Raw genomic sequence first — 27,021 nt, forward strand, 5'->3', positions numbered from 1 at the left:
TCACAAAATGTAAGTGTCTGAAAAAGTTTTAAGGTAGAGAAAAGTAGTATACTATGTACTTGCTTCTGGAATGTTTGCTAATTGAATTTTTGAACGGATTATTGTACACTGCTGAGCAGAAGGTTTGTTTTCATTTTGCAAGAGACCACATAAAGTAACTAATATACCTCTAGTACTTGAGTAACTGGAATATTGAAGCAAAAAGTCAAATAAAAGCTGCTGTCTGTGAAATGTACCAGTAGTCTGTATGCACTTTGCTTTTGTCTGTTAAGCAAGACTACTTCAGACCAATTTGGCAAAAGATCAGAAACTTTAACTTAGAGAAAAAATGACATAACATAATTTATTATAGAACAAATTGAAATGATGCAATAGCTTGTACAGTTTAAATGAATGAACCAGTGATTTAAAAAAAAATGCATTTAAGTAACACAAGGCTAAAATCACTAAACAGCCCTACTTGCACAATCCATTTTGATGAAGTCAGCCAGTGAGAAATGGGTCAAGGAGAAAGATTGCAAATAAGGTATGAACCAGTGAAAGGAGTCCTGCTGCCTTTATCCATCCAGTAGCGTTTGCCAAAGAATTAACCAATTGTAAATGGCTAGGTAGCCAAAACGGACAAGGTATAGGCCAGTGAGAATCCTTCTAACTGAGAGAGTTTCAACCAGTCAAGAAGTTCAGAACTAATCCTACGCGTTTTAACCAAAAGTTTGCAATGGAACCCCCACCTTCATAAAGAATTTACCATGAAGGGAAATATGGTCTTTCTTCCTAAATCCAAGCCATGAGATGAGTGAAACCGCTGCAATGGCCTCTGGGCTTATGCTTAGGCAGGAGCTGCTTGAGCCTGCCAGATCTCAAAGCCAATTTATTGGCAAGGCCTTAGGTGATCACATTGCAGCAGGGGGAATGCTGAAGAGACTCAGCACAGTCCAGGAGTTAACCCACTACTACTCATAACTCGAGGACCTAGGGTTGGGGAAGGTGTCTTCTTTGGTCAACTTAAGAGGTAATACATACAGAAAATCTGCTGAAAGACTGTAGTGAGCTCTTTCAAATGGGGTTAAGATACTACTCTGACACTGTGAGGCACCAGTGGTGGCCTTCAGGCTAAGGCAACTAGCAGCTGTAGATAGGCAAGACTGTTGGTAGCTAGGGGTTATAAGGGAAACCATAATTCACAGCCCAGGAAGCACAGTTGGACCTGACACTTTTGGAAAGAACACGAGAAACCAATATTTTACTATTTAAAAGGAAACCAGGCTCGTGGAACTAATTTAATTGAGGTAACAGCTAAAAATTAACAAAATAAATGGTTTTAAAATCTACTGTCCAGGGCAAAACTCATTCCTAACCAGTGAAGGGACAGCAGCTGCTGTCTTCTAACTAGTCCTCTTAGCTGACAAGCCAGACATTCAGAAAAAGAGAGAGGTTACAAACCAGTAGACGTACTGCAGCTGTTCCTATCCATCCACTTCTGCCACTAAGAAACACCCTGGGGAATGTTGTCTAATAAAGTCCAACACAGTGGAAGATCGCCAGCTCCTCTCATTCTCTCTCCCCATCTCTATTGCCTTAGAGCCAGCTCACCAGAGGTGCACCAGGCGAAAGAAATCTAGTACAGTGACAGCCAGTGAGAATCTCTCAAAAAAATTAAAATAAAATGTTTTTGTTGTCAGATATGTCTTAACTTCAGAGTGCAAAATTATACTACAAACCAGTATCATGCAGCCCTACTGTATAGGCCACTTTCCCCTTCACTATTTATTTTATATAGAGAACAATTGACAAAGAAAATAAGGGACTCACACATTCAGCAATATAATTGGCATAGTAATCAAGAAAAGCAAGCTATAATCACAAATTATATTTAGTACTTGATAAAGCCAGAAAAGGTTATTTCGATGTTGTGGAACATTCTAATTCCTTCATTTATTTTATATCCTGAAAATAAAATGAAATTAAAACATGGTAGTGGTAAACTATGTACCCACACATGAAAAGGTTCAGCAATATTATGAGGACATAAGTATTTGTATGTATTAAAAAGGATTCTGTTATGCAACTAAGTACATGTGGGAGCAGACTAAACAAAAGATAATATAAAAACTGAATCTGGAGCTCTTGATAATGGATGTGAATCGTTAGTTAAAAATAGTGAAAACGTTTGTAGTCCTTTTAGTTTTACATATAGATCGGGCATTGCAGAAGAGTTGTGGACCATTTATAAAGAGCTGAAAGAATGTGTTTGGGAGGAGAAGAGGGCAGGTTTTAAGTGGGATAAGTTGAACCTCCCAACAGAACAAGATTCAAGATTACCTGACATGAACAGATAATTTAGATGGTAGGAATGACTTCAAATAGGGTTATAGAAAACGGGCAAGAGGGGCATGTCTCTCAACCTCTTGGCACAAGAAATGTGGATAAAACTTAACAATAACAGGAAGTCAAAATCCAAACAGTAGGGACAGATTTTAGGTATGCTGTTATAAAGTTGCAAAGTTGCTAGAAAAACAGAAATTGTTTGCTTGCACTTTCTGAAGGATATGAAATCTGAAACTCAAATGTATGCTTAATAACTTCAATCCTCAATGAGTTGACAGGAAATGTAACATTTTATGAGAAACGGACCAAATATATGGGGCAAAAATCTGAACATTCTGTACAAATCTGGACGCTTAAGGTATTGAGGGAGTTTGGAATTACTGCAGAAAACTGGGAAAATAACAAAGGTACTGGGAGAAAATAACTGTAGAGGGAAAGGTGGTAATGTTAGATGAGGCCAAGTAGACGTTTGGATTGCAGGTTATAGAGACTGCCTTCCCCACCAGGGATTGATAGCAAATTATAGTCGGAGAATATAAGGGAAATTTAAAGAGCAGCTGTGGTAGAGTTTGAATGTAGAAGAGAAGTTGCTGTTAAAAAAAAAAAAAAAGAATAATTAGTAGGTCATATAAAATATTGCATGTTAACTAAGAATATGCCAGTGCATAACTAAGAATCCGTCAGAGGAAGTTAGAAAAGATTGGAAAGAGAATGGGGGAAAATATAAAAAAGAAAAATGGGACAACATTTGTATGCCTCCCAAGTATGCAGTAAAGTCCAGAAGGTTTAGGATTTTTGCTTTAAGGTCCTTGGCATTTGTATTTTCATACCCCAAGTAGAGAATTTTTTTTCCTCTGATAGATAAAAGCTGGATGTATGATGAAATGGAGGCAACTGAGAAAGTTTTTTGATATTGTATTGGGTTGGCAGATTTTGAAAATCCCTGCATAGTACTATTTCAGAAATGTTAGGGGAGCCCATGGTTGTAAATAAGGAAATTATTCTTTCGATGTGGAATGTATGATCATAATTGACTAGACATGGTAAGGCCTTACTAAGTTTAAAGCTGTTGGCTGCCAATAAAAAGCATTTACTAGGAAATGGAATGCAACTTTTAAACCATCTGTAATTAAAATACTGAATATTATAATTGAGAAAAGAACTGCAGGTGGGATCTTTATACCACATTGAAATAAATGGAATCTGTGGAAACAACACATGCAGAACATTCAGGATGAGTGAAGTTTAAGAGAGGTCAGAAACTGAACAATTTATGTAATTTTGGAGCAAATGATTGTTAAAGAAAACTTGTATGTAACGCATGAAAATGAAAACAGTTTGCCATGGTTTATTTAATTTTCTGTTGTACATGATCTTATGTGTGTCTGAAATGCAAGAATTTAAGGCATTTAAAACTTACTACATTTAATGTTTTAAACAGATTTCAAGGTGTCAGCGACTTGATACTGTTTTAATTTTTTTGTTGCAGGTTTGTGTGAAAAGAAACAAAGGGAAATCTCAAAGGCAATTAAAAAGGCACAACAGTTAGGTGAGCATTTAAGCTGTTGATATCATTCTTTTCTAGTGATGCAGGCCTTTGTATTTAGTTTTTCTCCTTGGCAAACTGGCTTCTACCATGTTTCATCATTATTACTGGTTTCCAGTGCCACACTGTCTGCAGTGATGTGGACTTCACTTTATCACTTTGTTAGCAATTTTGTATCTGGTCCTCTGACATCTTCACAGTAATGCAATGTTTCTCAGGAAGAATAGATCTGTAAATTATAAAGTAGGTAAGTATACATCTGACTGTCTGATACAGACATGCCAAAAAGCTTGGTAACAGCATTCAGGAGTTACTTTTGAAATGTTATGTTCCCTGACAGAGATGCATTGAAATCAGTCTGTCAAAAGTAGCGTTTGCACAGCCGGACTTCACTTTGATGTAATGCGGGTGTGTTAAGAATTCCCTGTCTTTAAGCACTTTAACTCACCTTGGAGTTGCATTGCTTGGAGAGTGGGCCTCCTCCCCAACATGGGGATGTTGTACCCCACATCCTGTTTATTGGACAATGCTCAGAGTAAAGATCTACTGACTGACTTAGGTGTTGGCAAATGCTGCTTTGATGTTTTAGCATCAAGTTGTGCTCTAGATAAACTTGTGTATAGCTACTGTAAGTTGGCCCAGTGGTTCATTTAATTCTGTGTTAAATTCAGTATACATATGTTTGCAGTACTTGGTGACTATCTTAACCTTTTGCTCTTTCCATTTTATATACAATATGACTGTGGCATATGACTCGAGCTATATAAAAGATCGGCTGAGCATTTCACTTAAGTCAAAAGACTTCATAATGGGTTGTCTGGAAGGATTACTTGGCAAAAGAGTTAAGATTCAGATAAAATCTTATGATTACACTGCTTCCCATAATGTAAAGTGGCAGAAATTTGGAGGCTGAACTGTGTAATTCATTACAATCGATTATATTAAAGAGGCTCAAGCAGATTAATGCAATTTTGTATTCTGTGAATGGTACGTTCTGGATGTGGTCTTGTATGACTGAAATTTTAGGCCATCCCTTTTTAAGTCTGCTTAGCAGACCAGTCAATCTCTGGAGCCTCTGGAAGAGGCCATACTCTACTTCTGTAATGGACCACAGAATGTGCTTCTTTCTTGGAAAGTGGGTGACTTCTGTTATCTCATTCACATTCCATAGGGGAGGTGGAGTTGTGCCTCATCTTTAAGCTAAAGTGATGGTGGCTCTTCAAGGGCTCATGCTGTCACAATAAATGGATGCCTACTTGAGTCATCAAAGTTGGTCAGGGTCGAGAATGAGTAGCAGGCTAATACAGAGCTTCATTGTGTTCAAATACTAGTGAACATTTTAATCTCCTGTGATTGTTTTGGCAGGCATCTTTTTGGATGTGTATGCAGAAAAGAGTTTGAGATTTGAGGCCATGTTTGGGGTGAATTTAGTATATATACATACTACAACTAGCAGCATAGCTGTACCTAACAAATTATCTCTTAGGAAATATATTAATAAAATGTGGTTTGAATTCTGAACAAAATGGTATGTAGCCAGTTAGGTTTGAGGACTGCAGCCAGCGGCTATCTAGAATAGGTTCTTCCACTGATAAAAGCCATGACTGAGTCAACTCATTTTTATTACATCAGCTGCACATGAACACCTGTGCAGCTTTAAAAATATAGATGGTTTGTATTCTTTGGGAGTGGGCAGAAACTATAGATAGCAGCATCAGTACCCTAGTATGTTGTGATGTTACATGGCTCCATTTTAAAAGCTTTTGCCCCCTCCTTGGGAAGGTTTCATATTTTGGTATTTAAACACTGTAAACATGACTGCTTTTTAACTTGTTTGGTTGCAAATTGAGGAATTGAACAATGCTGTGTACTGATGTGTGGATTCTGGTTATAAGACATTGTTTTGTCCTGGAATATAAGTAGGCTTATTTCGTCAGTTAAGAGGAAAACATTTTGGTTGCATATGAAAAGTATAGCCAGCAGTATTCTTTTTAATACAGGAGATGGATCTAATACTACAAGTTAACTTTCCACAAATTCAGACTTTGTTATTACTCTGGCTATAGTACAGAAAGATGTAGAAGGGTTGTTATATAATTCTGAAAGGGTAAAGTACACCAAAAGGTTAGAAAAGTGGTAAATTTGGAAGATCTGTAATGTGTAAAGTTTGACTTTTGGACTGACATGCTTTAGTGAATGTGTATGTTCTATCTGGTTGAACTCCAGTTTTGATAACCGCTTTATGGGAGTGCTTGGCCTTCAAGGAAGAGTGCATAATTTGGGCAGGGGACTTGAATACATTTATGGAATTTGAGTTAGAGTAGAATGAGATTTCTGTGCCTTGTCACATTGCAAGGAAGTATATAAAGAAATGGATTTAGCAGACATGAATAGATTGCAAGAAAATGATGAAATGGCATATGCTTGCTGTTCTCACTATTTTTAAATGCTTTTCCTGGTTTGAAGGTGGCAAAGTAGATGGTGATGTTCTTTGTGTTTCACTGTTGCAGTCATTACATTTGGGTAATCCTGCTGGCAGGTTGCCTTCAGCCGGCCTGAATTCCAAAGTCTTGGGTCCTGCGTCTGTTGCTGTTGCCCCTTCCCTGACGTCAGGGGTATAAAAGAAGTGGCCAACGCCATTTTCTTCAGTCTTTCTTGCCGCGCGGTGCCCGAAGCAGAAGCAGTTTGCAAGGGCCGGTCGGCCGACTCCTGAAATTTTCATGTTTGAGTTTCAGAACAGAAGTCTTCAATAAAGCTAAGTACCCCGTTGGGGAAACTTTTTTCTTGCTCCAGACCGATGTCAGAAAAAGTTAATAATTGTATTACTTGTGGAAAGCAAATACCTCATAAGGATTTTTATTCTTACTATATTCCTTGCCTAGGCCCTGATCACAACGTTTCTGGTTGTCGGTTTTGTGCTAGTTTTAACCAACGCACTATTAAGCTTCGGTATTCTTTTGCTTTAAATTATTTTGGTAGCAGGTTTAATTATCCTAAAATGTCATCGGATAGCCATCCGACTACCGGAGTTTACAAAAAATGCAAAGAAAAGGATGAAGAAAAACAACCGAGGTTCAAAACCAATGACGAAGCTTCTCCTAAGCCAGTCGCCGGTTCGCTGGTTCTCAGTAAGGCCCTTTCGCAGCCCCTGAGACCCGCTACTTTAGAGTCGCAGGCCGCTACTGACTCCCACGTGGAGTCGGCCATGCCGCTAGATACTCAAAGTATTGGAGCCTCAGATGCTAATCCCTCAGATGGGTCCGGAGCCACTGAGCAGGTACCGGCTTCTGAGGGTGTATTCAGACCACAACATCTTTACATTAAAACGACTTCAGCCTCAAAGACTAAAGCAGCTTCTAAAGCAAAGAAACAAACTCAAGAGCCACATGTTCAGGCCTCTATGCCCAAAAAACAGATTATCAAGATGGCCGAAGACCTGATTACCTTGATCAGAGGTTCCCATCCCCCTCCTGATAAGAGGCCTAGGCAAGAGACTGACTATGAATCTTCAGATCAGGTTTCTATTTCTTCTTATTCCTGTTCTGATCAGGGATATTCTTTACCCCCCTATGAGGATTCTGATGCTGAAGAATCTATACCTTCAGCATCCCCTCCTGAGGATTATTCCTTTGGGGAAACCTTGCATACCATGAGGGAGCATTTTCACTGGGAAAGCCAAGATTTTTCAGACTCAAAGAAGAGGCTCAGGGATTTCCTTTTACTACCACAGCACAGTCCTCTAGCCATCCCCCCTGTGTTAGACATTGTAGATGTGTTTTCGGAGTCTAGTTTGACCCCTGACTCCTTACCTCCAACTCTTGTTAAGCCTGACAGATAGGGTTCCTGACTCGCACAAATTTCTTTTTAAAAACCCTGCTGCTGACCCAGAAACTATTTCACAGGGTCCCAAGGGAGTTAAGGCCTCTACAGCAAAAAACCCAACCCCCTCTGACAGGGATTCAAGGGCACTGGATAGATGGGGAAAAAAGGTTTACACATCTGCAACTTTGGCTATAAGGGCCAATATGCTCAAGTATCAGCAACATCTCATGGGATTGCTTAAACAGAAAATGATAAATTCTGAATGTGCTGAAAACAAGGAAATGCAGAATTTATTGCATGCAGCTGAACAAGCTAGAAAGCATACTTTGCAATGTGGTTTTGATTCTTTGGAGGCCTCCTGCAGGGCCGCAGTTACGGGTTCTGTAATTAGGAGGCATGCTTGGGTAAAGGAACAAAATCTGCCTGATCATGTTAAGGTTAATATTAGATGCACCTTTACAGCATGATACTTTGTTTGGTGCTAAGGCAGAAGAGGTGTTAAAGAAAATGGAAGACAAAGCTAAATCTATGCAAACTGTTAAGAGTTTTTACAAGTACAGCCACCTAGGTTTAGTAGACACTGGCATGCAAAAAATTGGTCCTTTCCTGTGTCAGACAGACCTCAAAGGGGCAGATCCCAGGCACAAGGTTCTTATAGGTCAAAACAATGGGGTGCTTCTACCTCCAAAGTTGGAGAAGATAAAGCACAAACATACAGAAAGCAGTCCCAATGACTTCCCCTGCCTGCACCAAGCACTTATCTTCTGGCAGCACCCTTAGGGGGAAAATTAGCACTTTTTGCTCAAAATTGGCACATTATAACCCAGGACAAATGGGTTCTAAATATAGTGTCACAAGGCTACAAATTTCATTTCCATACTCTGCCAAAGGCAAACGGCTGGCCAGATCTGCCAAAAAATCAACGGGCAGAGGCACAAAAACAGGTTTCATCCCTCATGGAAATGGGGGCATTCAGCAAGTACCAGAGCAAGAGCGGGGGCAAGGATTTTACTCAAGACTGTTCTTGGTACCCAGAAAAGACAAGGCCTGGAGGCCAATACTGGACCTATCTATTCTGAACACATTCCTGGATATTCCAAAATTCAAAATGTTGACTTTGCAGCAGCTTCTGCCCATGCTGGGCAAGAACGCTTGGCTTGTGACTTTAGACCTAAAAGAGGCATACCTGCATGTTCCAATCAGACAGTCGTGCAGAAGACACCTCAGATTCATGGCTGGTTCAATACATTACCAATTCTCTGCACTGCCCTTTGGCTTATGTACTCCACCCAGGGACTTTACAATGTGCCTGGCACCAGTAATTGCATTCTGCACACAAAGAGGCATACAAATATACCCTTACTTGGACGACTGTCTAATTCAAGCAGAGAACAAGGACATTCTTCTTCAACATCTGGCATTTGTGAAAAGACTACTAACATGCCTAGGGTACACAGTCATCGAAAAGAAATGAAAACTAGCACCCTCTCAAGATATAACAATCCTGGGTGCAAGCTTGAATACAACTGCCCAGATGGTTTATCTCACGCCAGACAAAGGCAACTGACTACATATTTCACAATGTTGGCAACAAAGGCCCAGTTATCTGCAAGAAAAATTTTGCAGGCTTTGGGCTTTATGGCATCCTGCATCCTACTAATTCTATATGGAAGACTGCATATAAGGAAACTTCAATGGTACCTAAAAAGTGTTTTGACTCAACATTGCCACAGCCTGGAAACAATGATTACTCTCATTTCCTGCCTGCAATAGGTGTTTCAATGGTGGGCAAAGGCTTGTCACCAGAACAAGGGACAGCCATTCACATTTCCCCCAGCCAGGCAGACACTAACAACGGATGCATCAGATTATGCCTGAGGGGCCCACATGACAGGAAGATGCATTCAGGGCACGTGGACCTCAAACCAAATGCATCTACATATCAATCAGAAAGATGCTAGCTGTTCAAAATGCCCCGACAGCCTTCAAGGACCTACTTCATCTGGGACAACTGCTGATAAAGAAGGACAACACCACGGTCATGTGGTATATAAACAAGCAGGGAGGGGCACACATTCTTACCCCCTTTGCAGACTAGCTATGACATTGTGGGACACAGCTTTGACTTACCAAGTACATTTGTAGGCACAATTCCTGCCAGGAAAGGGAAATCTCTGGCAGACTAAGCAGAAACCTCATGGATCCCCACGAGTGGCAGCTGGATCCACAAGTCTTCAGCATGATAACAAGGAAATGGGGATGCCCGGACATAGACCTATTTGCCTCCCCTTACAACTACCAACTAAAAAGATTCTGCACAAGGACTTATCACAGACAAGCATGGAAAGTGGACGCCCTATCTTTCAGCTGGAAAAACCATCAGTATATGCCTTCCCTCCACTGCCTCTCTTCCTCAAGGTACTCCTAAAGGTCAGACAGGAGAAAACAAAGATGATACTGATTGCCCCAGACTGGCCCCACCAGTACTGGTATCCAATCCTAAGGAACTTGTCTCATTACCCAGCTTGGACCTTACCTCAATTACCTCATCTACTGTCCCAGCAAAACAATCAGATCCTGCTCAGCCAACTCAGAACATTACACCTGGCAGCATGGCGGATAATGTAGTCATAGAAAAAACACCTCTCAGCAAAGCTGTGATGGATGTCATTCTGGAAGCCAGAAGGCCTAGTACAAGAAAGTCTTATGCTGGAAAATGGAAGAGATTCTGTGCTTGGAGTCGGGCACAAGGAACTGATACAACTGTACCAAATATTCCTCAGATTTTGCAATACTTAACTGAGATGCTGGACAAAGGCCTATCCTTTTCATCAATTAAAAGTCATGCCTCTGCCATTTCGGCTCATTACAATACAGAGCCACCACTTTTTTCTCACCCTTTATTAAAGCAACTCCTCAGAGGAGCCAAAAATTTAAGGCCTCCAAGGAGATCACCAATACTTGCATGGGACCTCAACTATGTCTTGGAAAAGCTCACCCTGCCTCCTTTTGAACCAGCTGCTACTGTTGATATAAAGTTTTTATCTTGGAAAACAGCTCTGCTCCTAGCAATTACTTCTGCAAGACGAGTTTCAGAGCTACAGGTGCTCATGGCTGTGGAGCCTTTTATCATTTTTTATCCAGACAGGGTCTCTCTGAGAACAAACCCAACATTTATGTCTAAAGTAGTGTCCAGTGTGGCTCTTAACCAAACTATTCATCTGCCAACTTTTTATCCAAATCCACAGAACAAGGGGGAGGGAATTCAGCACTCTTTGGGCGTACACAGACAGCTTGGATTCTACTTGGACATGACCAAAGCTTTCAGGAAGACAGAGCAATTACTAGTGGCATATGCCGCAGGATCACAAGGAAAGACTATCTCAAAGTAGACTATCTCAAAGTGGATAGGCCACTGCAATTGTTTATGCTATTCACACCATGGCAAGCCAGTGCCTAAGGGCATTAGGCCACATTCCACCAGAGCTGCAGCCACTTCATCAGCTTTTCTCAGTGGAGTTCCAACCAGAGACATTTTAGAGGCGGCTACTTGTGGAGTTCAGTGCACACCTTTACAAAGCATTATCTGCCATTCTACACTAAATCCAGGGCAGGCTTTGCCACTGCAGTTCTACAGGGACTCGTAGCCACTCCTAATGCTGTTTAGCTCCAGCCTCCCAACCATAGCTTTGGGACTGTACCCAAATGTAATGACTGCAACAGTGAAACACGAAGAACATAGTACAGTTGTGTACACTTACCATAAATGTAGATGTTCAAGTGTATTCACTGTTGCAGTCCAGGTTACCCACCCACCATCCCCCTTTTCTCTATGGATCCTATCTTTCCTTCTCTGATTTATACAACCTATGTGGTGTATTTGCTTATAGATGAAGGTAAAATTTATATTAGTACATATTGTTTCATATATATAAAATGGGCAAGAAAAACTGAAGAAAATGGTGTCGGCCGCTTCTTTTATACCCCTAATGACCTGACATCAGGAAAGGGGCGACAGCAGCCGACGCAGGACGCAAGACTTTGGAATTCAGGCCGACTGAGGGCAACCTGCCAGCAGGATTACCCAAATGTAATGACTGCAACAGTGAATACACTCTAACATCTACATTTATGGTAAGTGTACACAACTGTACTTTTCCTCACAGCAGGAGGTTCCCAGTTCAATTCTTGGCTGGGGTACCTTCTGTGTGCAGTCTGCACGTCCTCCCTGTGTTTGCATGGGTTTCTTCCAGGTGCTCCTGTTTCCTCCCACATTCCAAAGAGATGCAGTAAGTGGTTTAGACGCACTAAATTGGCATTAGATGTGAGTGTACGTATAAGTGTGTGGTATGGAAGAACAGCCACAGCAGGGCTAGCCACCGGATGGTGTGAACCTTAGCTCTAGATGATTGTTACTGTTAATTACACCCTGACCCCATATATAAAAATGGGGAAAAGCGGTTGTGGATAATAGATGGATTTTTCATGGTTTGACAATTTTTGTTATAAATGGAACATTATGTGATCAGAACCCATGCAATTTAAGTGCTAAATCATCCCCAGATTTTCCCCAAGAGTCTTCTAAATCTGCTTGCTAAGTACTGGAGGGTTGTCATCTTTTTTTTTTTTTTTTTAAAGGGAGGCCTTTGGAAATTGTATGTATGCATACATATATGTGTGTGTGTGTATTTTATATATATATATATATATATATATATGTACATATATATGTACACACACACACACACACACACACACACACACACATACATGTATATAATATGAAAAAGATTGGCAGTAGGCTGATGGAGAAAGGTTTGAAAGACAATGCTTTGAAAAAGTGGGCCATAGAAAACTATATAAAAGGGGAATTCTCACATTATAAAAGCGAGACAGACTTTTTGATAAAAGGGCATTACAGCAGCAGCATTTTAATGCAGTTAGCTCAAACATCCTTAGTAGATAGGATTAGGAAATATTTTAATGAGCTATATCAAGGTAAAGGCAAGGCCTATGGTTAGTTGCTTGAATAATTAACAGCTTGGATACTGTAGAAATATCAAAATTAACTGGAACATTAATTGTAGCATCGATAACAGCTGAAGAGGTGCTTATAGGCGTTATTGGATACAGGTGTTAGGCATCTAAGTGCGTAAACACCTGTATCTGAGGAATTGCCAGCCAAGATATGATTTGAAGTTCAGGGATGGTAGTTTTGGTGCAGCAACAGCAGTATTTGTAATATATAATCAGAGCATTTGATGAGTTTGGATTCCCTGCTGGGTCCATACAAATGTTGCAAAAGATATATAGTGCTACCACTAAAGTTGTGAGTAAGGGTGTCTGAAAAAGTGCCTGTGACACACATTAGAGGTGTCCTTTCTCCCCCATACCTTTTGCCATGTATGGGGTGCCTCTAACTTTTAAGAATTTCGTACTGGTGTGTGCTTATCTTTAAGGTTGTTGAGTATAAATTGTTGACATGTGGATTTACTGTTAATTTGAGGAAGCCAGATGAAGGCCTGGGCAACGTTTTTGTGGAGACTGAAGAGATATGCACTGCCAGTGCTTCGGTTTGCAGCATTTGTTTATAAAATACAGTTTGGTGGTTAAGAGACTGTGTATGGTCATTGGGGTGGTTAAGGTGGTAGGATAACCCCCCCCCCCCCTGCACTCTGTAACACATGATCTGAAGTAGGAACTTCATTTGTCAGCAACCTGTGAGATACGGATCTGATCTCGGATCCGAGCCGGCAACTTCTAACATAGCATAGATCCGAGCTCCTAGCTCCTCCCCCTTACCCATAATCCCCTGCCTGCCCTAACTGACCCCAGATCTAGTTTGCCGCTCTTCAAGCAACAGCTAGGTTCAGAGCTCTTGGCGTTTTGTAAGGAAAACAGTTTTTGTATTTTTTCTTCTGAGTGACTGGTTGTGTGTGTGATAGGTTTACCCTTTCTCCTTTTTATATATATAACATACTTGTTTTAATTTAAGTATAGTTCTCCCTCCCCTGCTGGTCGTAGCGTGTGTGTGTGACTGAATTAGGGGCCTAGTGAGTGTGCTTTCCTACAGTATGTCGGAGGCCCCTAAGGCAATTTTTTCGAAATGCACCGAGTGTGGTCACAAGCTTTCACCGGCTGATGGCCACACTCAGTGCGTTAGGTACCTTGGGGTTGAACACCTCTCTTCGGGTTGCTCGATTTGCGTGGCGTTCAACCCCAGGGCACTCAAGGATCGAAGGTCGAAGCTAGTTCTGGCGGGCCTTCTACTCCCAGACTCTGCTTCGGCCTCCGGTGCTTCAGTGCCTGCTACCCCCCCCGGTAGCAGTCACCCCTGCCTCTCTTCCTCCGACCGGGACTCAACCTCCCGCTTCGGCTCCGGAGGATAGGGAGGCCAGGAAAGAGAAGCGGCGGGAGAAGCACCTTAAGCGGCGGGCCGAGGACTCTTCATCAGCCCCGCCCGCCAAGAGGGCTTCCCCGTCCAAGTCTTCTCTATCTCCTCCTCCTCGGATCCGATCCCCTTGTTTCTCCCCGGGACCCGAGGAGGAGGTGATCCGGTCCCCGTTAAGGTCATCAAGGCGACACTCCAGGTCTGCCTCGGTGGCCTCGTCGAGGTCCACTTTTAGCATGTCTGATGCGGATATGGACCGGATGATGAGGAGATTCATCCAGGCCCAGATGCAGATGGGAGTGCTCTTGCCTCCCCCACCCCCCTCTGGGGGGGAGCTCGACCCCTTTTTTCGCTCCTATAGCTCCTTCTCCGACCCGCATTCCGGACTCGGAGCCGAGCCACGTTGGATCCGGGGGTAGGTCGGAGCCGACCGTGCTGGGCACGTCGGCTCTGACTATTCCCTCGAGTCTGTCGGATCCGACCTCTCGGAGCCGTTGCCTGAGCTTCGGATCCGAGGGATTTGGTGTGCTTTAGGCTCCGTCCCGGTCGGAGCACACTGGTCCTTCGGATACGACGTTCTCGGCGCCGGGTCCGATCCCCGCTTCGGATCCGAGTGGGAGTCGGATCTCGGATCCATGTGAGAGCGGCTCCCCCTCGGCTTTCGCTGTGGTGGAGAGGGCACTGTCGAGTGCTTCCAGGCCTCCGGTCCTGGCTTTGGCTCCCTCCTGCACTCCTCATCTGGTCCTGGCTCCCCTCACCCGGCCCTCTGGGCAGCCTGCCTCGGCGCCTTTAGGAGTTCCAGTGGAACAGGTTACAGCCCGTGAGGACTCCTCGGACAGCCCCCCCCCCCGAGGAGATTCCCCACAAGGCAAAGTGCAAAAGGAGGCACATAGACTCCCCTGAGAGTCTCACAGAAGATACAGACTTGGATGAAGGGGAAGGCTCCCCGAGATCACCCCCTGAGGATGTCTCCTTTGGAGACATCATGGAAATGCTCAAAATCAGAGGTGGGTGGTCTGCCCCCAAGGCTTCCTCTGACAAGTCCGTATTCCTTGAGGCATTCGAGGCAGGACCATCTACCTCTTGGGTGTCCCCTCCACCCGACCCCCTGGTGGATCTCATATCCTCTAGGGCTTGGAAGGAACTGGACACCGTAGAGCCGATCCCCAAGCGCCCAGACAAAATTTTGAGCCCCCCTGCAGAGAGATCACATTGGAGCAGAGGTCCCCCTGTGGATGCTATGTTGGTGGCTGCAGCCACTAAGAAAGAGTTGGCTCAGGAGAGCCCCACGGTTCATCCTCCAAGCAAGGAGTCTCGCGCAATGGACCATCTTGGGAAGCGGGCCTTCAGTTCAGCGACCTTCTCTATGAGGGCCTTGAACTATATGGCACACGTTATTAGGATGCAGCGGGACCTAATTAAGGAATACGCTGCTTCCCCCCCGGGGTCCATGTCGGAGGGCGACAAGGATTTGTACTCTTCCCAAATGGCCACCCTCCGCTCTATCTCTAATACCTCTATGCGGCTATTGTCTCATGCTACAGAGGGAGCCGCTAGAGCAGGCGGAGTCGGGCTTGTCATGAGGAGACAGGCCTGGCTCCATCACTGTGACTTCGAACCCTTTAAGGCGCCATTCGCGAATGCCCCTTTGATGGTTCTGCACTGTTCGGCAAAACCGTTCGCGACACTCTTGTCCAGAGTGAGAAAGACGGGAAGACCTTGTCTGCCGTCGGAGTCTGCTTCTCTGCACCCCAGAGGTCCTTTTCCAAGAACCAAAAGGGTCAGAAGAAGATGTGGTTCCGAAAATCGCATCAATCTCAGTCTGCTCAGGACAACCAGTCCTCTCGTGGCAGAGGAGGACAGGGAGGACGCCGCCCCAGAGGCAGAGGAGGTCCGAGGAATTTTGGGTCCAGAGAACCTTTCTCTGAGAGGCCCAGAACCCTGAGGGGTTTCCCGACTGCTCCACTCTGGAGGCAGTTGGGGGGCGTTTTTCGAAGCACCTGGCAAAATGGGAGTCTAACAGATCGCTGGGTGCTTTGCATTATATCCAGAGGTTACCGAATTCCCTTCATAGCCAACCCCAGAATCAAAAGCCTTCCTGACGTCCCACCCAGTCAAAAGAAGGCGGCCGCTGCAGAAATTCAGCAGCTTCTACAAAAAAGAGCCATCCAGCCCGTCCCCCAGATCAAGTCGGATCAGGAAGGTTTTCCAAAAGCTAGCCATCCTCGAGGGGACACAGCACTGCCAGGATTTGGACACTGTCATTCAAATAATACCTTGCCTTCAAAAGAATTTTTGTGGTGGGCTCAGGAATGTCACCTAAACAAGGGACTCTCTGTGACCCGGCCAGGCGGAGTCAGATTTTAGCGACAGATGCCTCGGACATTGCTTGGGGAGCTCATCTAAATGGAAAGTGGATACAAGACAAGTGGCCTGCCAGACTACAGCATTTACATATCAACATGAAGGAGATGTTAGCAGTCCAGTTTGCATTAATGGCTTTCAAGGAGTTACTTCTTCCAGGGCAGGTGTTGATTCTAACAGACAACACAACTGTCATGTGGTACATCAACAAACAAGGGGAACACATTCTTATCCTATGCAGGCAAGCAATGATTTTATGGGGAGACTGGCTCAGCTTGCAACTAACTCTTCAGGCAAGGTTTCTGCCGGGGAGCACAGAACTCCTTAGCAGATGTGTTAAGCAGACAAATCATGGATCCCCACAGTGGAAACTGGATCTTCATGTATTTCAGAAATTGACAGTGTCATGGGAACTCCAGACATAGATCTGTTAAGCTTCTCCACTAAACCACCAGCTGCCAAAGTTTTGCACAAAGGGTTTCATCACACAGCTTGGAAAGTGGATGCTCTGTCTTTCAGTTGGAAAAATCTTCATGTGTATGCCTTTCCACCTCTGCCTCTTCTTCCAAAGGTGCTCTTAAAGGTCAGACAAGACAAGCCCAGGATGATTTTAATAGCTCCAGATTGGCCTCGGCAACACTGGTACCCACTACTAAGGAGTCTGGTAAGGAAGCCTCCATGGCCTTTACCTTTGATTCCACATCTGTTATCTCAGAAGGACGGTCATCTGCTCAATGTCAAGCTTCACTCTCTTCATCTAACAGCCTGGCATATTCTGTGTTGAAACACAGCAGGTCTCAACTTCCTCAACAAGTTTTAAATGTGATTATGGAAGCTAGAAGACCTAGTACAAGGAAAGTGTACGCAGAAAAATGGAAGAGATTTTTATTTTGGAGTACAGCAAAGAATTTGGAGATTTCTGAGCCTAATTTGAGTCTGACTCTTCAATATCTTACTGAGTTATTGGACAAAGGTTTGTCCTTCTCTTCCATTAAGATTCATGCTGCAGCAATTTCAGCTCACTATGATTGTGACCCACCATTGTTTCGTGATCCTTTGTTCAAGCAGTTTCTTAGAGGGCAAAGAATATAAGACCCCACGTAGAGCTCCTACTCCTGCTTGGGATCTCAATTTTGTGTTGGAAAAACTTACTCTACAACCTTTTGAGCCTCACGGCTACTGCTGAATTGAAATACTTGTCATGGAAAACTGCTTTTCTGTTGGCTATTACTTCTGCAAGAAGGGTGTCTGAGTTGCAGGCCCTTATGGCAGTAGAGCCCTTTTGATTTTCCATAAGGATAGGGTATCATTACATTACTAATCCTTCCTTTATGCCTAAAGTGGTTTCTAGTGTGGCTTTAAACCAAACTATTCATTTGCCTACTTTTATGCAGATCCCCAAAATAAAGGGGAAAAGATTTTGCACACTTTAGATGTACACAGGCAATTGCGTTATTATTTAAGCAGGACTAAGGATTTTAGGCAGTCTCAGCAGTTGTTTGTTTCTTTTGCTTTGAAGGTTAGAGGGCAAGCCTGTGTCAAAACAAACTATTTCTAGGTGGATTGGGTTTTGCATTGCATTTTTATTATTCCCATCATGGCAAGGAGATTCCAGCTGGGATTAGGCCTCATTCCACTAGGGCTACTGCCACTTCAACAGCATTTCTAAGGGGGGTGGCAGCTAAGGATATTTTGGAGGCAGCTACTTGGAGTTCAGTGCATACTTTCTCTAAGCATTATCACCTTCCTCTCTACTCTAAGTCTAGGGCTGGTTTTGCCACAGCTATTTTGTAAGGCATGTTGTCAGCTCCTGCTTCTTTATGATTTGCCAGCCTCCCTTACCTCTGCTTTGGGATTCTACCCAATAGTTAGGACTGCAGCAATGTGGAATGAAGAACATAGTACAGTTTTGTACCTACCATAAATGTAGATGTTCGAGGATCCACATTGCTGCAGTCAACTCCCTCCTTCCCTTCTGTGTTTAGGGGTGGTTGTGTAGGTGAGGTTATATGCTGATACTTTTGTATATATTGTACATATTTTTTGTGCAGGTATATTGGGCCTTGTCTTTTAGGGTCTTCTGACATCTGGGGCAAGAAAAGACTGAGGATATGACGTCGGTCTTGCGCATTACTACCCTGTCGTACTGCCGTCAGGCTAATGCGCCCTGACCACGTCAGCTTATATACTTTGGTATTCGGGCCGACTGGACAGCGGACTACCCAATAGTTAGGACTGCAGCAATGTGGATCCTCGAACATCTACATTTATGGTAGGTACAAAACTGTACTTTTTGGTGCAGCAACAGCAGTTTATTTGTAATATATAATCAGAGCATTTGATGGGTTTGGATTCCCTGCTGGGTCCATACAAATGTTGCAAAAGATATATAGTGCTACCACTAAAGTTGTGAGTAAGGGTGTCTGAAAAAGTGCTTGTGACACACATTAGAGGTGTCCTTTCTCCCCCATACCTTTTGCCATGTATGGGGTGCCTCTAACTTTTAAGAATTTCGTACTGGTGTGTGCTTATCTTTAAGGTTGTTGAGTATAAATTGTTGACATGTGGATTTACTGTTAATTTGAGGAAGCCAGATGAAGGCCTGTGCAACGTTTTTGTGGAGACTGAAGAGATGTGCACTGCCAGTGCTTCAGTTTGCAGCATTTGTTTATAAAATACAGTTTGGTGGTTAAGAGACTGTGTATGGTCATTGTGGTGGTTAAGGTGGTAGGATAACCCCCCCCCCTTGCACTCTGTAACACATGATCTGAAGTAGGAACTTCATTTGTCAGCAACCTGTGAGATACGGATCTGATCTCGGATCCGAGCCGGCAACTTCTAACATAGCATAGATCCGAGCTCCTAGCTCCTCCCCCTTACCCATAATCCCCTGCCTGCCCTAACTGACCCCAGATCTAGTTTGCCGCTCTTCAAGCAACAGCTAGGTTCAGAGCTCTTGACGTTTTGTGAGGAAAACAGTTTTTGTATTTTTTCTTCCGAGTGACTGGTTGTGTGTGTGATAGGTTTACCCTTTCTCCTTTTTATATATATAACATACTTGATTTAATTTAAGTATAATTCTCCCCCCGCTGGTCGTAGCGTGTGTGTGTGACTGAATTAGGGGCCTAGTGAGTGTGCTTTCCTACAGTATGTCGGAGGCCCTAAGGCAATTTTTGAAATGCAGTGTGGACACAAGCTTACACCGGCTGATGGCCACACTCAGTGCGTTAGGTACCTTGGGGTTGAACACCTCTCTTCGGGTTCCGCGATTTGCGTGGCGTTCAACCCCAGGGCACTCAAGGATCGAAGGTCGAAGCTAGTTCTGGCGGGCCTTCTACCCTTAGACTCTGCTTCGGCCTCCGGTGCTTCAGTGCCTGCTACCCCCCCGGTAGCAGTCACCCTACCTCCCTCCGACCGGGACTCAACCACCCGCCGGCTCCGGAGGATAGGGAGGCCAGGAAGCGGCGCGGCCGAGGACTCTTCATCGGCCCGCCAAGAGGGCTTCCCGTCCAAGTCTTCTCGATCTCCTCCTCCTCGGATCCGATCCCCTTGTTTCTCCCCGGGACCCGAGGAGGAGGTGATCCGGTCCCCGTTGAGGTCATCGAGGCGACACTCCAGGTCTGCCTCGTGGTCCACTTTTAGCATGTCTGATGCGGATATGGACCGGATGATGAGGAGATTCATCCAGGCCCAGATGCAGATGGGAGTGCTCTTGCCTCCCCCTCTGGGGGGAGCTCGACCCCTTTTTTTGCTCCTATAGCTCCTTCTCCGACCCGCATTCCGGGCTCGGAGCACTCGGAGCCGAGCCACGTTGGATCCGGGGGGTAGGTCGGAGCCGACCGTGCTGGGTACGTCGGCTCTGACTATTCCCTCGAGTCTGTCGGATCCGACCTCTCGGAGCCGTTGCCTGAGCTTTGGATCCGAAGGATTTGGTGTGCTTTAGGCTCCGTCCGGGTCGGAGCACACTGGTCCTTTGGATCCGATGTTCTCGGCGCCGGGTCCGATCTTCGCTTCGGATCCGAGTGGGAGTCTGATCTCAGATCCGTCTGAGAGCGGCTCCCCCTCTGCTTTCGCTGCGGTGGAGAGGGCACTGACGAGTGCTTCCAGGCCTCCGGTCCTGGCTTCGGCTCCCTCCTGCACTCCTCATCTGGTCCTGGCTCCCCTCACCCGGCCCTCTGGGCAGCCTGCCTCGGCGCCTTTAGGAGTTCCAGTGGAACAGGTTACAGCCCGTGAGGACTCTTCGGACAGCCCCCCCCGAGGAGATTCCCCACAAGGCAAAGTGCAAAAGGAGGCGCGAATGCCCCTTTTGATGGTTCTGCACTGTTCGGCAAAACCGTTCGCGACACTCTTGTCCAGAGCGAAAGGCGGAAGACCTTGTCTGCTGTCGGAGTCTGCTTCTCTGCACCCCAGAGGTCCTTTTCCAAGAACCAAAAGGGTCAGAAGAAGATGTGGTTCTGAAAATCGCATCAATCTCAGTCTGCTCAGGACAACCAGTCCTCTCGTGGCAGAGGAGGACAGGGAGGACGCCTTGCCCAGAGGCAGAGGGGGTCCGAGAATTTTGGGTCCAGAGAACCTTTCTCTGAGAGGCCCACATAGAACCCTGAGGGTTTCCGACTGCTCCACTCTGGAGGCAGTTGGGGGCGTTTTTCGAAGCACCTGGCAAAATGGGAGTCTATAACAGATCGCTGGGTGCTTCGCATTATATCCAGAGGTTACCTAATTCCCTTCATAGCCAGCCCCAGAATCAGAAGCCTTCCCGACGTCCCACCCAGTCAAAAGAAGGCGGCCGCTGCAGAAATTCAGCAGCTTCTACAAAAAAGAGCCATCCAGCCCGTCCCCCCAGATCAAGTCGGATCAGGGTTTTACTCCAGGTTCTTCCTGGTGCCAAAAAAGACGGGGGGGGGGGACTTGAGGTCCATCCTCGACCTCTCTTTCCTAAACCTGGCGGTACCCAAACAAAAGTTCCGAATGGTCACGTTGCAATCCGTCCTCCCCTTATTGCAGGAGGACGACTGGATGTGCTCTATAGACTTCAAGGATGCGTACTATCACGTTCTAGTGGACAGGCGTTCCAGGAGGTTCCTCTGCTTCCGGCTGGGAGCCAGTCACTTTCAATTCAGGGTCCTCCCCTTCGGTCTGACCTCCGCCCCCAGGGTGTTCACCAAGGTCCTAGCGGTAGTAGCGGCCCACCTGAGACTCCAGGGAATTCAGGTCTTTCCATACCTGGACGACTGGCTCCTCACAGCCCCAACAAGGCATCTACTTTGCTCAGGCAGGGACTATATTCTCGGTCTGGCTCCACTATTGGGATTAACCATCAACATGACCAAATCCTCTCTCATCCCTACACAGATGCTAGATTTTATAGGGGCAAGACTGGATTCCAGACAGATGCTTGCGTTCTTGACTCCAGATTGACTTCGGAACCTGATGTTACACATGCAGGCCATTCTTCATCTGCAAATTCCTTCGGCGGAATTGATTCTGAGGGCCCTAGGATCTATGGCGGCTGCAATCCCTCTGCTACCATTGGTCTGTTGAACATGAGGGTTCTACAGTGGACCCTCCAGGTACAATGGTCCCTGTCTTGCAACCCTCTGTCTCACCCAGTTTCCTTAAGCAAAGTTTGCAGAAAATCGCTCCTGTGGTGGCTGCAGTCTCCCAACCTCCACACGGGCCGTCCCTTCTCACTACCTCCACCAGTCGACACAGTGACCACGGACGCTTCTCGCCTGGGGTGGCGGGGGGGCACTTTTCAGGCAGAACAGTCCAAGGCACTTGGAATGACGTAGAGACCTCTTTGCATATCAACGTCCTAGAGATGAGAGCGGTGCTTTTGACGTTGCAAGCACTACACAACTCTCTTCCGGTAGGGACAATTGCAGTACAGACAGACAACATGTGGTAGTCTGGTACATCAACAAACAGGGGAACCAGGTCTTACCCCTTTGCAGACCATGAGGAGTGTGGGAATGGGCATTTCCACCAACCGCTTTCTCATAGCAACGCACATTCCGGGACGGTCCAACATTTTAGCGGACAGGCTCAGTCGTACTATCTTGACTCCTTACGAGTGGTCTGTCAACCACAGAGTGGCAGAGCAAGTATTTGCCCGATGGGGGCGACCTTGTTGCGATCTTTTTGCCTCTCCTTCAAACATGAAATGCAACGATTACTTCGCTCTGATCCCCCCTCCGGGGAAGTCCCCAAGAGACTCTCTAGTTCATGCTTGGCCTCCCGGTCTGTTTATGCTTACCCTCCTACCCCTGATGTTGAAATTGTTACAGAAAGCCAGGCAGCTGGGGAGCAGAATGATCCTCATTGCCCCATTCTGGCCTCGTCAGACATGGTTCCCTTACCTCTGGTCTCACCTAGTGTATCCACCATGGATTCTGGATCCCATTCCGGATCTCATCTCTCATCCTCTCGGTCTTCCGACTCCGAACCTGGTCAGCCTCAAGCTGACGGCTTGGTTGCTCCAGTTCCACTCCTCATAAGGACTCCCGGGATCTCATCACCAGTCAAAGCCATTCTTGTAGCAGCTTACAAGCCTTCCACCAGGAAGGTTTATCGGAGTAAGTGGAAACGCTTCACCATTTGGGCAAAACACCGTCGTTTAGACCCTTTTACAGCCCCGATATCATCGATTCTAGATTTTCTAACCTCTCTCTTTCACCAGGGAGCTAGTTCTTCCACAGTCGAGGTACAGCTGGCAGCAATCTCATACTGCCATGTGGGGCAAGAGTCTGGTCCCATTATCACTTCCAAACTGTGTAAGACGTTCCTCAAGGGTACCTTCCTCCTTAGGCCTCCAGTTAAAGAGGTGGTACCGCCATGGGATTTATCCTTAGTCTTGCAGGCCTTGACTGGTCCCCCATTCGAACCGGCTGCCACGGTTGATCTCAAATTTCTCTCTTGGAAGATTTGGTGGCCATAACTTCAGCCAAAAGGGTATCGGAATTGCAAGCCCTTTGTGTCAAACCACCATATTTGGTTTTTCACCCGGATAGGGTTTACCTCAGAATCAACCCGTCCTTTCTACCTAAGGTATCTTCAGAAGTGAACATCAATCAATCAATCCATCAGTCTCCCAGTGTTTTTCCCCAACTTTCATAACAAAGGAGAGTACAAGCTTCATTCCTTGGATGTACACAGACAATTACGTTTTTATATCCACAGAACTGCTGGTCATAGGCAATCCGATCAGTTGTTTATCTCCTTTGCCAAAAGTAATTTCGGAAAATCAGTTTCTAAGGTTTCTCTCTCTAGATGGATCTCGAGTTGTATTCTGTTAGCATATTAGAGTTCGGGAAGGCCTGCACCTCAAGGAGTCCGTGCTCATTCTACTAGGGCCGTTGCCACTTCTGCGGCCTTTCAAGCTATGGTTCCACTGGATGACATTTGTTCCGCAGCCACTTGGGCTTCATCTCACACCTTTATCAGCCATTATAAAATAGATGTTATTTCCCGAGGTAGAGCGTCCTTTGGCTCTGCGGTGCTCTGGAATATCCTTCCGTGAAGGCCACCCAAGACTTAGGTAGCTGGGGACTCTGTCCCACAGGTTGCTGACAAATGAAGTTCCTACTTCAGATTAAGAAGTTATGTACTCACCATAACGTTCCATCTGAGTAGGTATCTTCATTTGTCTGCAACCATCCCCCCCTCCTTCCCCCTGACCGATTGGATCACTCTTGTGTTATTAGCATATGTTCCCATTGGGACACCTATTATCTGTTGTGCTATGGGGCAAACTTGATCTGAGGTCAGTTAGGGCATGCAGGGGATTATGGGTAAGGGGGAGGAGCTAGGAGCTCAGATCTATGCTATGTTAGAAGTTGCCGGCTCAGATCCGAGATCGGATCCGTATCCCACAGGTTGCAGACAAATGAAGATACCTACTCAGATGGAACATTATGGTGAGTACATAATTCTTAATTTAGATAAAAATTTATAAAATGCAGTTGTATTTTTTTTCTGGGGAACACTGGATGTGTTACTACTTGGGAGGTGGAGTTGCTGCCCTCTTAATCCCCTTATGATTTGCCACATTAATTTATAAAATACTATCTATGTCCGTTTTTATTCGTTCTTCAACATATGGGTTCGGATCTGATCCTCGCATCCAACTCGGCCGCTCTTTACAGCTCATGGCTACTGCAAACTCTCAAGCTCCTCCCATACCCAAAATGCTGCAGACCCCTCCATACCCCAGATCTTGCTTGCTGCCTTCATGTACAAACGTGGTCACTGTCAGCTGTCGAGCATTTAGTGAGTCACAAAAATGTTGGTGTTATAACTTTCTCTTTCTAATATATTTTCTATTTTATACTTTAAATGTATTCTAAGCTCTCCTTATCCCTATGTGCTTTCTGCCTGTCTTAATACAATTGTTTGTAGTTTTCCCTGACTTTCTCTTCTACCATTGCTGGTAGTTTTCCTGTCTTTTCTAACTTGAAGAAAAAAAAACTTTCTGCCTTATTCTGTTTTGCTTATTTTAGAAGTATAATGGATGAAAAACCTTCAGGTTTCAAAAAGTGTAAAGAGTGTAGGCCTCTGATGCCCACATCTCTTTTGTGTGTACTGTCTGGGCCCTGCCCATTTGAAAGTCCCTTGCAAAATGCGTAAATCTTTTAATCCTAGAGCTTTGGTTGACAAAAAATAAATTGATTTTGAATGGACTTCTTCCCATAACTTTTTCAGAGTCACTGGCTAGAACTCATCCCTTCAAGGCAGGCCGATAGTCAAGAAAATGACTACAAAAAACACTCCTTCAGATCCGACCAAGGAGCTAGCCCAGAAGATCTCAAAACAGTCCCATCTGACTGTTGGGGATACAAGGTCTTCTAATTGGATCCGGTTCTGTAGCAGCCAAATGAGCTCCTCTGGACCCAATATGCGTCCTCTATGGACCCTGCCCTCTCTCGGCTATCGTCCCATTTTTTATAGGTTCATATATGTTTACTATGCTAATGACCACAAGGGCCTTTTTAAGCCTAGCCATGCATCCCACATCTCTGACAAGTACTGATACCTTTGATAAGTGTAAGCAGGGGCTTGAGAGATGCAACATTTTCAAGCTAGGGCCTGGGGAATGACCCATTTACAGGTTGCCTGTGTCCAGTAGAGATATAGGTGCCGAATCAGGGATGAATTTCTTGTTCTCCATCCGGCTGTCCAAGTAGCAGTTGAATTGAGTTAGGGAGGAACTCTGCTTCTATGGATGGGGAGCCTGTTCCAGAGATGGGGTAATCTCTGGGGTACATACCTGTCTCTTCAGCAGGTCCTATTTATATCACAGGCTGTCCCTCTAGGTCTTCATTAACTTCTTCCCATTCTTCCAACAGTCTTACAGAGGCAGATGTGGATAGAATGATGAGGAAGTCTCTCTCTGCACAAATACAAATGGGATGTTCTCCCAGTTCCTTACCCCTTCAGGTCAGGACAGCAACATTAGTATCACTCCTCCTGTCTTGGCTCCTTTTCTGATCTGTCCTTCAACTTTGGAACTGTTTGTTCTGGGCCTTCTGGGACTGTCTGTATCAGTTCTGAATATTGTATCTTCGGCTTCGATACCTTCTCTGAGTGGACCAGCACCGAATGTGTCCGAGCCGGATGACAGAGCCAAATCGCTGTCATTGGCTCCAAAGTATTAGAGTTGCCACTAAATCTGTTGAAGCCATCTCTGCCCTCCGGGGCCTCAGCATTGTACAGCTCTGCTCTGACTTCTGCCTCAGGTGAGCTGCCTTTGGATCAGAGGGAGCTGATGGTCTGGAAGTATGTTTTCTTGTCTTTCAGCTTCCTTCTCTCCAAACCATTTTGCCTTTGAGGTTGTAGAGAGAGTATTCTCTTCTAGAATACAGACTATACCACTCCCTCTTGGATCTGCTATCTGGTTACCAGGTTCCCATATGTCTTTGTGCCATGAGCCTCATCACTGTATTCCACAGGGATAGCCAGCCCAAAGTCTTCAGGCTACCCAACAGGGTATCCTTATCTTCCTATACTTCTCCAGACCACCCCACTGAAGAAGTCCCTATGAAGAGGAAGTGCAAGAGGAGGCATTTAGACTCCCCTCAGGAATCAATCATAGAAGATACTGATTTCAATGAAGAGAATGGGGTGCCCAAGACCACCACCTGATGATGTCTCCTTTGGAGACATTTTGGAGATCCTTAAGCAGAGGGGTGATTGATCTACCAATAACCCTCCCCAAGAGGAATCTGTATTCCTGGGGGCATTTGGGTCTGGTCTGTCTACATCCTGGGTGACTCCACCTGTCTATAAGCACATTGATTTGATCTTTTGGCAGGTATGGAAGGAACCCAATTCTGTTAAGTCAGTCCATAAGAGACCAGATATGTTCTTGGCACCATGAAAGAGAAAAGAGTTCTGGAGCAAAGGAGTACCAGTAGATACCACGGTCATAGCAGTGGCCACAAAGAAGGAACTTGCAGAGCAGAGTTAGTGTGTTCATCCCCCTAACGGGGAGTTAGGACGTTGGGCAGGTTTAGGAAGCATGTTTACACTTCAGTGACTTTTGCACTTAGATTGCTGAATTGTTTGGCAGACT

The 27,021-nt window shown here is 45.2% G+C and overlaps 1 protein-coding gene across 2 annotated transcripts in view; it reads left to right on the forward strand.

Annotated features, from left to right (window-relative positions):
- Nucleotides 1-27,021, forward strand: part of MRPS18C (mitochondrial ribosomal protein S18C) — a 455,587-nt gene that overhangs the window by 366,995 nt on the left and 61,571 nt on the right. For both annotated transcript variants that reach the window (XM_044059296.1, XM_044059297.1), the window contains exon 5: nucleotides 3,818-3,877. In XM_044059296.1, coding sequence (XP_043915231.1) covers nucleotides 3,818-3,877 — 60 coding nt within the window. The remainder of the gene's footprint in view (nucleotides 1-3,817; nucleotides 3,878-27,021) is intronic.

This window comes from Protopterus annectens, chromosome 17.part0, assembly GCF_019279795.1.
Source record: "Protopterus annectens isolate FY-2018-M chromosome 17.part0, PAN1.0, whole genome shotgun sequence".
NCBI classification, from domain to species: Eukaryota; Metazoa; Chordata; order Ceratodontiformes; family Protopteridae; genus Protopterus; species Protopterus annectens.